This window comes from Ornithodoros turicata, chromosome 5 (assembly GCF_037126465.1).
Source record: "Ornithodoros turicata isolate Travis chromosome 5, ASM3712646v1, whole genome shotgun sequence".
NCBI lineage: Eukaryota > Metazoa > Arthropoda > Arachnida > Ixodida > Argasidae > Ornithodoros > Ornithodoros turicata.
Genome location: NC_088205.1, coordinates 17,785,433 through 17,798,167, shown reverse-complemented (window position 1 = coordinate 17,798,167; position 12,735 = coordinate 17,785,433). Strand labels below are relative to the sequence as shown.

The 12,735-nt window shown below is 43.8% G+C and overlaps 2 protein-coding genes across 4 annotated transcripts in view; one reads left to right on the top strand and one right to left on the bottom strand.

Annotated features, from left to right (window-relative positions):
- LOC135394142 (PAS domain-containing serine/threonine-protein kinase-like) overlaps positions 1-12,735 on the bottom strand; it is a 225,496-nt gene that overhangs the window by 43,067 nt on the left and 169,694 nt on the right. The gene's annotated exons all lie outside the window — the stretch shown is intronic.
- LOC135394141 (uncharacterized) lies at positions 789-12,357 on the top strand. Of its 3 annotated transcripts, none has more exons than XM_064624682.1 (9): positions 789-993; positions 4,079-4,208; positions 5,303-5,525; positions 5,592-5,688; positions 7,459-7,515; positions 7,884-8,006; positions 8,548-8,722; positions 10,617-10,788; positions 12,062-12,357. In XM_064624682.1, the coding sequence occupies exons 3-9, from the start codon at positions 5,339-5,341 to the stop codon at positions 12,178-12,180; spliced, it is 930 nt and encodes a 309-aa protein (XP_064480752.1). In that variant the 5' UTR covers positions 789-993; positions 4,079-4,208; positions 5,303-5,338; the 3' UTR covers positions 12,181-12,357. The 3 variants fall into 3 exon arrangements, with proteins under 3 accessions (XP_064480752.1, XP_064480750.1, XP_064480751.1); XM_064624680.1 differs by having other exon boundaries at positions 4,048-4,208; XM_064624681.1 differs by lacking the exon at positions 7,459-7,515 and having other exon boundaries at positions 790-993; positions 4,048-4,208.

The following is a 12,735-nucleotide window of genomic DNA, read 5'->3' as shown; positions in this document are numbered from 1 at the left end:
TTTTGTAGTTAATTAATTAAGTAAGTAAGTAAGTAAAATTAATTAGTCAGTTTTTCATTATAAGAATTAGAGCCAAAATGCCAATAAGAAAGTTGTAGCGGGTAGAGTCACTAAAGTGAACGGATCCTTTTTTTCCTGTCGTCTGACGTCTTCGCATGTTGTTGTTGTTGTTGCTCCTCAAGCGGCATGTCTGAGACAGCTCCCGCGTCGTTTTCTTTTTCTTTTTTTGCAAACCTAAAAGTTAGTCGCCCCCCCAAAAAAAAGGTGAAAAAAAAAAAAAAAACGAAGTACAAAGTTGCAATCAAGTCGCCCGCTGCAACTTTCTCGTTCACATTTTAGCTCTAATCCTTATAATTGAAATTTGACTAATAATTAATTAATTACAAACAAAGAGAGTTGGAGTATCCTCACACCACTGGCAACACTATGCAGTCCGTCTTTTTGGTGTGCGGTGAACCATTCCTTTTTTTTTTTTTTTTTTTTTTGCTTTGGCTCATTTTTCGTGAGATACCCACTTGTATATAGTCCCCATCGAATCCTTCCCGAAATATTTTGTCTGGCTACGCCTCCTGGCATATATTTTTCAAGACCTTTAGGTGAACACTTTCCTTTCTGTTATCTCTGGACTACTGTTACGGAAGAAGTCCATGCACCTTTCTGCCATTTTCTGCTAAGTTATACGAAGGCATTTGGTATGCCGAAAACGAAACTGAAATGTGCGGCGCTCACGATGCGACGATACACGATACTGCCACCGTCGCCGCTGCGAGGCTGCGAGCATGCTCGATCACGTGACAGTTTTGTTTTTGAACGGCACGGAATGACAGCTGACGTGCTGTTTATTTCGTACCGTGGCATCATGTAATCATCCTCCGGGCTGCAGCACTCGGCTGTAGAACAAGTCGAATGTTAACATCCAAGGATTCAATTTTGTTTCTTCGACAAATTGGCCCCGATAAGCCATGAAGTCACTCTTCCGACCGGCCAGAACAGGTGAATTTATGGTATCCATTATAGCTGAATATTCTATGTCACACTATTCTATGTGCACTATGAATTAGTTCTGTGTTTAGAAACGTGGGGATGATTAAAGGTAACCGTAGCAGCTACCGGGTTGTCAGGACTCGTGTGGAGGAACAACACCTTCTCTACAATGGTAACGGGCTTATGGGCTTTTATGGCGCAAGAGCAATCCTGGGGCCCTATTCTCGTCAAAGTAATAGACCTCGATTACTTTGTGTCTCGCCTGTCATTAGTTGCAACGTGAAGAGGGCATGAAGAACAGAAATCAATGTCACGCTCCCTGAACCGTTAGTCGAGCTCTTGATCCTGCAATCTTCGTGATAAAGCGTCATCGTCCTTCCAGCTGACAAAGGTAAAGGTACGGTTGTACTAGACAGAGAGCACTACGATGCAAAGATGAAGGAGATCCTTGACGATGCTACGCATTTTGTCGCCTTGCCGCGTGACCCAACTCCGAAATCGGAACACTCGTTGGTTGACCACCTACGTAATTTAAAGAAGGACCACATAGATGATGCTACCTATCGTCGCCTTTTCTCCTCGGACGGGGCCACCCCCAAGCTCTACGGTCTCCCCAAGAAACACAAGCCAGGATGCCCCTTGAGGCCTATTGTCTCATTCGTTGGGTCACCGACATACAACCTCTCCAAATACTTGGTGGAACCCATAGCTCCGGCCACCGGTAACAACAGCCTGACGGTCCACAACTCGAAGGAGTTTGTAGAGTTGGTCCGGTCAGTGACCACGTTAATGAGTTCCACTCAGTTCTAAACAGCATTGAGCTATCGGTCAGTTTCACTTACGAGGTGGAACAAAATGGCAAGCTTCCTTCCTTGGATGTGTGTGCGCGCCGATATAGCTCAGGAGGCATTCAAACGTGTGTCTACCGAAAAGCCTTGTGATACCGGCAGTTTCCATGGTTTTGACTCGCACCATCCCACGGAGCACAAACGGAGTGTGGTACGAACGTTATTTCACCGATCTGAACAGTTATCATCCTGCACCGAGTTACGGGCTTCCTTGGACAGAACGATCGCCGATTACTTGGACAAACGTGGCTACCCACGCAGGTTTATTGAGGACACTCGCAAACGCATGCAAGCACCTGTACCGCAGGACAGGAACCGCACCCGTCAGACACACGTTGTCATCCCCTATGTCAAAGGCGTTTCTGAATGTATCCGCCGGGCTTTGCTTCCGTTGGATATCAGGACTACGTTCAAACCGCATGTTAGACTCCGAAGTCCATTATCGAAACCAAAGGACCGGAAGGAAGACCGGAAGTACAAACTACAATGCCAAGACTGTGACACGTGCTACATTGGCGAGACAAGCAGGAAACGGAACACTCGTTTCAAAGAACACAAGCGGTACATAAAGAGCGCGACGCACGCCACACGGTTTAAGACGGAGCTTACAAAACATTGTTGGGACACGGGACATTGTTTTGACTTCGACAACGCAGTGACCTTGGCTCGAGAACAAAGAAAGCTTCTAGAGTCTTGGCACATACGCGGTGACCCCTTGGTTTGTAACAATAACCGTGGACCCCTTCCCGAACAATACTCCCATCTCCTTAAATAGCGACCGGTTGTGTAATCTCTCATTCAGTTTGGCACTGATGACGTCCGTCGCATGACGGACGAAACGTCTGAGTAAACCTTGTTATTTTGTTATGTTAAGTCGGAGTTCTCTACTTTTTTGTCTAGTTAAAGTAGATAAAGCACGTAGAATGCAGGATCAAGTGCTCAACTATTGGTTGAGGGCACGTGGCATTCACCTCTGTTCTATACGCCTTCTTCACGTAACGACCAATGATAGGCGAGACACAAACTAATCGAGGTCGATTACTATGACGAGAAAGGGCCCCATGGTATCGGGTTCTACTATTGTTGTCGTCAGTGGATCCTTCCCCACCGCAAATGTTTTGCAGCATCCCCCCAACTTGTTTTACCTGTGCACCCCTTACATGGGGGGGTCGTTATGTTCAGCTTTAGACACATGTCTGTCATGATAACGTTAAGCTGTTATGACGCATAACTGTAATTGACGATGATGACTCCCTTCCCCCCCATTTCTTGCAACACCCACAACCGTCACTGGTTGTCGTCATCGCCAACAGCAGGAGCAAATAAACTCGCCCACGTATTTTACATATTTTGTCTTGTGCAATAATTCATGCCAGGGCAAAAACGCTCGTGCATCATGTGCTTATCTATATATACAGGGTGTCCGCCGTAACTATAGAAATAATTTTTAAAAATGGAAAAATCACTTTTCCCCAGTTTTAACCAATGGCAATGTACTCTACGCCTAACGGCCCACCTTAAGATGGCTCAGGCAAGCTTCTGTGACGATGCATTAATTAACTTTCGTTAATTAACTTTTTCGTTATCAACAATAGAAGATTGACCCAATGAGAACATCGGATCCCTTGGGGTCACTGGTAACGTTACCGTTTTCAGAACAAAAATTGAGGCAGTTATAGCGCGAGGAAAGGGCCTGGAAATAAGGTGCTCTGGTGGTCATTTTTCGAAGCTCAAGTAGAAGTGCTCCCGTTTTCATTTCCTGTGTATGCTGGGGTGGGAAATAGCTGTCGAACCAATCTGTCCCCATGCAATCTGTCCCCCCCTACGACAGTGTTTTCCCTCCCCCACATACAGAGGAAAGGAAAACGGGAGCACTTCTACTTGAGTGTCGAAAAACAACCACCAGACCGTCTTATTTCCAGGCCCTTTCCTTGCGCTATAACTCTCTCGATTTTTGTTCTGAGAACAGTAATGTTATCAGTGACTCCAAGGGATTCAATGTTCTCATTGGGTCAATCGTCTATTGTTGATAATTAAAAAGTTAATTAACGAAAGTTAATTAATGCATCGAAACAGAAGCTTGCCTGTGCCCTCTTAAGATGGCCATTTAGGCGTAGAGTACATCGCCATTGGTTAAAACTGGGAAAAAGTGATTTTTCTATTTTTAAAAAGTACTTCTATAGTTACGGTGGACACCCTGTATATATATCCACAGTTCCTTGGTGCGGTTTTCATTCATGTGCCAGCTGGAGGACCAGCAAGAACATATTGTCTTATCAGCGAGCAACTCATGGGCCCAACAGTAGGGTGAAGGCAACAGATGTCAACTATGTGGAGAGGACCATAACTGTAAACACGTGCAAGTACTTGTATCAAGTGAGTAGTATTATATGTGTAGGTGAACCCCAGGTGTTTGCAAATCCCACCTGCAAACATTTTTCACCTGGGAAGGTATTGTAGTCATGTACCAGAAATTTATGTTTGATGCAGTAATGAAGTGAATTTTCAATGGTGACTATGCACTCCTGCATGCTTTCCTATCATATGTGTCATAATAGCCAACACACATTGCCTGGATATGCCGTTGAAGTTCAGTGCTGTTACATGCTCCAGACACTGGTCAGACATGGCTTTATGTGCAATGTGCAATTTTACTGCACTATAGCGTTTGGTGTTATCGTGGGTAGGTTACTGCGGCCAAGTTAGGGTTTGTTTTAAAAAATGGTACCTGAGTTTGTTACTTTTGGGAATATCACTAGCTGTAGCTAATCACCACATTCGAATAACTTAGCTACATTCTAGTTACTTTTTAAGAAGATACGAAGGCAAAAAAATAGGTGATGTGAAGTTGCCGGGGGTGAGTAAATCAAAGAGTGATATTAAACGGTAGGAGCAACTTATTTATTTACCCATGGTAACGAGACTTCTTCAGGTTACCAAAGGTAATCAGGTAACCTGAAGAAGTGCAGTCTCGTGCACGAAAGTCTCCTTACCATGTGTAAATAAATAAGTTGCTCCTACCGTTTTATATCACTCTTTGATTTACTTTTTAAGAAACAAAATATGAGCAAATGTAACTTTTCAAAAACTTCATTTTAGTACTTGTACAGTCTAACTGCAATTACATCACGTGCCTGTTACAATGGTTTGTTTGCAAAGTTATCATCAGCGAGCTTCCATTGCTTCAGCCCAGGCAAATCTTTTCCCACACTAAAAAGTTGATCAACAGGGGCTCTGGTAGGAATGGCCGTATAATATTCACAACGAGAAATTCGCTCAGGCTATGCAAGGGCATATGCCAAGCCCAATACGAAGCTACAAATACCTCGCAATATGGTTACAGTGAGAAGGTGATTTCCAAGAAAAGTAACTGGTTAGAGAGTTACTACCCAAAACGCATTTGGGGCACACTATAACATACCATGGCCTAAACCTTTTTTTTTTTTTAATCTGATAATCCACTTTAACAGGCATGGCACAACAGGCATGGCTACCAGAACGCTCCGATGGAAGGCTTGGATGTGCCTGTGAAATATGTGTGCACAGCGTTAGACCGTACCGAAAACAATGATATGTCCAAGCGGCCCTTGGTCCTCTTCTTGTCCGGAGCTCCAGGATCCTACAAGGACTTTTCCATTGCTATCTCTTTCTTTCTTAAAAACGGCATTGACGTTGCTGCTCTGACGTGGCCCGGTATGTCTAGACACAGTCGCAGCACTCTGGACCGATACCTAAGCCTGTCATGTGCTTAACTTGCAGATACGGCATTCAGCCGCCAAACAAACTGCTGGTGGCATTCCAGCCAAGAGAAAACTCAACTAGCCCTGGACTTCTTAAGAGCTATAAATATCAAGAAGTACATATCATGCATTTTCCTTTTTAAGGCAGTGAGTTGTGGCTAGGGTTGCCACCTTTCATAGTGAAAAATACTGGCTGAGGGAGAGGAGGTGGAATAGAGGGAGAGGAGGAAGGGCTCGCAGGAAAGGGCAGTGGGTGAGGGGTGGAAGAGAACACAAAAAACGAGAGAGAGAGAGAGAGAGAGAGAGAGCTCAAGATAATACGAGGAAACATATGTTCCTGTGTGTAATAATAATAATAATGAATAACTAAGGAAAGAACTGATGACTGCGGAGTTGGATCTATGCTCCAGATTTATTCAAGCTGTAGTGGAATGTTGAAGGGAAAACCCCGCAAAAGCCTATATGAAAGGTCTTGGGCGACAAATACCGGCAAAAGGCTGCCGGTATCACCTTCCTACCGGCAACTGGCAGAGCGAGCAAATAACTGGCCGTGTCGGTATAATACCGGCCTGGTGGCAACCCTAGTTGTGGCCTGCTGTAAGACAAAGAATTGTGAAAAGTGTTCCATTTCGTGTGAACCTCTAGATGTGTAAAGGTTCCATGAGGTTTAAAAAAAAACCAGACAAAATCTGTAGCATTTTTCAGTAGGACATCCGAAACATGTGGATGCTTGTGAATGGCTGTGGAACATTCCTAATCCTCAGTGTCTCAAAGCCGTGACACAGCGCGTTGCCTACCTCACCACCACCCTAACATCTGCCCTGCTTGTTGTCATTTCTATCAATATACAGTTTGGTCCGATGTAAATGTTACAGTTGTTTCCTCAGCTCCTGCAACTTGCTTTCTGACAATCAAGCTCTGCACAAGACCTTGTCCTTTGCTTAGAGTGGTCACAACCTAGAGATACCTTGTTATCTGACAAAGCAAACTGAAATAACTTAATTTATCAGGTATGTGTATTTTTATGGGCAATACTTTGTCAAAAAAATGTCTCACCATGGCGTCATGCACATGCATTTCTCCAAGGTCCTGCAACAGGAACAGCGTAATCGTCTTAGCAATTGTCATTCAATTGTCGATCAATTATCTATGGGGCTAGTTAGGTTCACAGCTAGCATGAAATCGGCCGCACGTTTAGTTGGAGCTTGAGAAGATTGTGTCCTGTAATGCAATGGCAGTTCATTTTCTGGAGGTATTGCCAGGGTTGCGGAATGGGGTCACCCATTCCATTCCAATTCCATTCCGAGGAATGAAGGTTTGTGATAATTCCATTCCTTTCAATTCCTCGGAATGAAAAGGTATGGTCAATTCCCACTCCTGGAATGGTTTGGCAACCCCATTCCATTCCTTTAATTCCACCAATAAAATAATTAGAACCGGTAACCGTACTAGCTAGCCCAGCAGTGCTATAGAGGAGATTGACATTACCCAGCACGGAAAAAAACACAAAGACAAGGTTATTTCGGCCTCCTCCTCTCCACCTCCTCCTCCTCTTCATTGGCATTATCATTACAGGAGTTTTCCACTAAAGTAACTGGTGCAAGTAATGTGGGGTTGCGGGCCTCACACTAGTGAAGCCAAAATCTCCGTTTTATTTTTTCTTAAAACCAAACCAAACCATCGCTCTTGACCGCGTAGCACCCAGACCATTACATTCAAATTCCATTCCGCCTGCGAAAAAATGCCTAATTCCATTCCCATTCCATTCCCATGCTCTGAAAAATCTGGAATGATTCCGGAATCATTCCAACTCCGCAACCCTGGCCCATATTGATACATGTAGTTGAGAACTTAAATTCTTCTTGGTTGCTTTATCACATAACAAGGTACCTCCAGGTTTACACCACTCAACGAGACTTTGTGCCGAGCATGACTGTTGAAGGGTAAGTGGACACCGCAGGACGCTATCTTTGGGCATCCGGTATATCCCACTTCACCACATAGCATGCTGAAGGCCAGCCATTGCACGCCCTTTACCCTTATCACTCTTGATTTGTAAGAAAGTGCAGGTCTACACCTTTTTGTGACAATTAACTTGACTGCATAAGTGTCACAAAAGGGTGTAAGGCATTTTGTGACACTTATGCCATTTTTAACCAGTCACCAAAAGCCATTTTTAACCAATCGAGTCCGAACGATGTCATTCGGGAAAGTTGTTGTCTCGGAGCGTGCTGTGTGGTGAAGTTCTGTTTTAAGAGTGCAGGATCCGTCCTTTGTGACACTTAGTTTTGGGTTCATCTTTTTGTTGTAGACTGGACATGATTGCATGTCACAGCAGCAGCTCGTACGTCGGCCTACGACTGGCGACATCGCCTGAGCTGGTTGGAGTGAAATCCATAGCCCTCTTCAACCCGGCCACACACTTGAGGCCCAGGTTAGCTGTCCTTCTTTTATGCTAGGCTACAATCAGTGACACTTTCTATTGACTGCTTCGGTTGCCTAGTTCACAAATGGGTCGGGAGATAGACAAAATTTCACTGGTGGTGTGGCCCTATCTTGTCATTTTTGCACCACATGCCGGAGAAGTACCGTGATTTTAAAGGAGCAGTCTACTACTCCCTGAAGAATGCGCTAAAGAAATCTCAAATCATATCCCAAATGCCGTTCAGACAGCAACTAAGAGACAACCACGATGGAGATCCCACGGGCTGATCTGTAGTAGATCATGTGGACGGGAGTTAGGAGAAGAGACATTGGAATAGCAAATTATGACACGGTCGGTACATTCTAGTAGGTCCTGGTTGTCACTGGTACGATTCAGGGGAACATAAGGGCTGACTGCGTATTCATTGAGTGATAGCAGTGCGTATTCATTGTATATTTCAGGAATGTGATTGATCCCCTGATTGCTAGCCCAGTGCAGTAGTCCTGTTAACAGTTCTTTTCTTGCTCTATTCTTTTGGTCTAATCTCCAGATGCGTGAAGCCTACGTGGGCCATCTTTGGATGTGGACGCCTATTTCAGGATCCGCTAACACGGGACCTATCTGTCTTCTTAATGAAGTCTTTCACCATGTTGCGGCGTGTGAAAAGCAACACTGACGACATGGTTCAGAGCATACAGAGTATGATGTTGGCTGATGTTAATCAGGTACGTCTCTATCGATGGAGCAAAATGCAGTAAAAATGCAGTGCAGTAAACATTCGAAACACGGCTTGAGACGGCTTGGTTGTCCTGTATGTTGCCACACTGATTACCACGGCTTGAAGCAGCAGCGTAGGCTGAAAAATACTTTAGGAGGGCATTATGGGAGCTCTATGGAAACTTTGCATAGGAGAGAGGACCCTCGGTTTCCCTCTCCCAAATGCACTATCAAAGTTACGATTTTGGGGGGTTGAAGCCCTGGAACACCCCTTCCCTCTGGCTACGCTACTGGCTTGAAGATTGGCCGACGGGTGGGAATACAGTGCACGGATGCAACATGATGCAGTACAACAGGAGTAGTGCAAAGATGGCGCCCTCACCCGCAACATTAATTGAAGCGGAGCAGTGTGTTATCACTCTTTTATTAATGTGTTAGCATTAGGAGTGTCAAAATGGAAAAAGCTGTATGTATGTGTGTGAGATTGTGAAACCGCACCGAGACAGTGGTATAAGTGGACACGCAAAGGGGTTATCAGGGGCTAAATGTAAATGGTGGCAAATGATTTGAGATTGAAGCAGTCAAAAGGTAATTAAGAGGTAAGAGTAATTGAAACAAATTAAGTAATTAAAGGCAATTAAAATAAGAATGTTGAGTTTAAAGGTAATGAATGTAAGATATATGTAATTAGCAGAAAGATTAAATGAAATTAAAGAATATGGAAGGTAACTGCAAGTTATACCGGAGGTAATTAATTGTGATTAAAGCTAAATAATGTCAGTTTAAGGGGAATTGAGAGTAATTAAGGCAAGTAAATGTAATTAAAGGTAATTAAGGGAATTCAAGATTACCTCATCTAACCTGCAGTTACCTAAGGAAATTAAAGGGTAATTGAAAGTAATTGAGGTTAATTAAAGGTTTATTAAATGGACTTACACATAGTAATTGAAGGTGTCAAACCAGAAATCAAGCATAGACTAGAGGTGAACTACCAGAAGTTTGGTTTAGGCTGGAAGTGGACAACCGGAAGTTTGGTTTAAACCAGAAGTGGATGGACCAAGTATGGACCAGAAAAGACGGTTAATGCTAACGCATTTCTCTCGCATTTACCGCTAAATCGCCAGTGAATTTTTTCCTGTATCTGTTCAGGTGCTATATGGTTGAAGTTTCCAAAATTAATTGATAAAGGAGCGTTCAATATGGTTATACATGCCTGCCACTACAGAAATGTACAAATGGGCTAGGGAAGTGCATAAGTGGCATCAGTACTGTTACTGACTCTCCTCGACCAGCCCCCACACACCGAGTACCGACACCAGTCGTCATTGCTTCAGTTGAAGCCATCGTGAAGGATAACTTCTGCATAAAAGTTAATGAAATAGCCACCTTGCTAAACTTTCATTATGTGAGGAGCAACTCTGGCTTTCAGCACTTCACTGTGAAAAAAAGAAGAAAACGAAAGGGATAGAATGCCTTTCCTTTTTTAGTACATGTTTCATCTTCGGGCCACCATCTTTACACTATTGATGGTGCAGTCGTATTGCTTTCCTGCATTGTTTTGCCACCTGTGGGGCCATCCTTTAAACTGTGATTATCACTGTTGCCCGCTTATTTATTTTTCCCTTCAGGGCTCGGTAGTGTTACAGAGGGGAGTGGGAACAAGAGAATCATATGCAATCCTGTTAATGCACACAGAGAAAACTGGCAAGTAATGCTCAAGCAGTGCATCTGTAATATTATTAATTAATATATTAAGAGTTGATGCGATTGAACCGAGAAGGTGGCTCCGTTTCGACATGGAGGACAATTAAATGGTGCATAAAATGTTTACCTGTGTTTTAAAGTTGTTTTTTCTGGACTCTTCCTTGTACTGCTCATTTACCTGCAAGTATTGTGATACAGTATTACAGAGACCTGGAGGTCCTCTCACAGATGTCCACTCCAACTCTGGTCACGATCAGCGATAATGATAAGCTCATGGACTTCACTCAATCTGTAGAAATGCTCAGAATACTAGGCAAGACACCAGACACCTTTTGGTGCTACGGTGCAGAGGAACAACTATTGCAGAATGGTACGTGCCCCTATTTGGAAGCCACTGCATGCCTTCTATTTATAGGTTGTTACGTAGGCTTCTCAGTTGTGTTCTATGTCGTTCTATGTCACCACTTGTGTTAGGCGCGTCATATACAACTTAGCAGTTGCTCCACTAAACACCAAATCAATGACAAGTCTCAGGGTTTTGATTATGGATGACCAAATCAATGTTGTGACCACTCATATAAAAGCAAGTAGATAACCGTAGGAAAAATTCCAGCTGGAAATGCAGTGGGAATTCCAGCTGGATTATTGGACTGGTTCCAGCCTGGAACTTAACTGGATCTAGACTGTAAACAGGCTACACCCAGCCGGAGAAAGAGTGTTCTAGAACCAGTTCCGCAGTGGACACAGCTAGGCCAGTGGCGGATCCGAGAGAGAGAGCCCCCCCCCCCCCCCCCCCCCCAAAAAAAAAACAAACACGTCAGTTTATATATTGGATTTCCCTCTGTTCCCTCCCCCACTAGGTGCTTCAACAAAGAACCCCCCCCCCCCCAAAAAAAAAAAAAAAAAACAGGGCCTGGATCTGCCCCTGACACAGGCTGGAACAAGGGTGGATATGCACCATGTCTCCAACAAGAATATCGTTTCCCATTGTAGGAGTGCTTCCACTTCAGCCTACCTTCTGCTGGAACCCATGTTCCAAGCCAGGAGGCTCCGCTCAAGTAGAAGCCACTTTTACAAGATCAACTGCTGCATAAAGCAGAAACTGGAAACACTCTAGCAAATGAATGTGACAATCCCTCCCCCTTCTTGTGCCTCCCAAACTGTTTTGACAGCTGCAAAAAGTGCACTACTGAAAATTCAGTATCCTGCATACAATTTCTACCAAGGAGTGCCTGGAACTATGAACAACTGCCTTTCTGGCTGATGGGAGCCTCGTCCCGTGGCTAAAACTAGTCCAATGGCTTAGAAAGACGGCTGTGATTGGTGGGGCTAGTGATGATATATCACACTGAGTATCAAGCAGACCTTGTTTACTCAGACACATAGTTGATAAACGGGAAAGGGCGCGGACAACTAATCATGAGCAATGCCGTAGCGCAGTAATTTTTTTTCTCCAAGTGGGGGTTCTTGAATGATTGCCAAAATCTCAGCATACTGTGTTTACACTGTATGCCCCTTGTGGACGACGTGCCTAGGCAACTTGTACCCTCGGCCTGGTTTGATCCCCAGACTGTCTGTCTTCAACGTTTATGTATTACGTTACATCATAGCGATATCCTAATACTCTTTGTCCTCTTTTTCAGGTATTGACAGCAGTGTGAAAGTGATTCGTTTCACAAATGGTTCCCACTACTCGTTCGTTCGTCACCATAATATCACAAACAAGGCCATGCTCGAGGTCCTCGGGCGAACTATGTGCTGATATTAGAAAAGTAGTAGTCCGTGACAATCGTCTATTTCGGAATCTCCATAGTTTCCATACCCAGTCTTGACACGGGATTTTAATAAGAAAGCCGCAGTCGTCTCAAAAATCTGATGTTGAATAGTTATAGGTGATTGTTCCGAAAGTAATATAATTAATAAAATTTGGTTGTCAAGATTCCTGTGTCGGGTTTGTTTTTGATGTCCAGTTGAACGCATAACTCGCTAAAAACTGGCAAAACTTACTAGAAAGTTTTAATTGTGCGCAGTCTTGTTATTTATTTGTTTTGTACTCCAAAAAAACTAGTATCAAACTAGCTTTATGCATAAGCAAGCAGTGCTTGTATACTCAGTTTAACTTTTAATCAGCGATTGTTTGTGGTGTCTCGTCACGATCGACGAAAGGATCGAATACGAAACCAGAACTGGATGATATCGATGGCTACCATTATTGCTGCACGTTTATGGAGTTCACGTGGTGGAGTTGTTTGTAATGTTTGATCGAGAAGTTAAGATAAACCTTACCATCGACTGCCAAGAGCAGTTCCATTTTAAG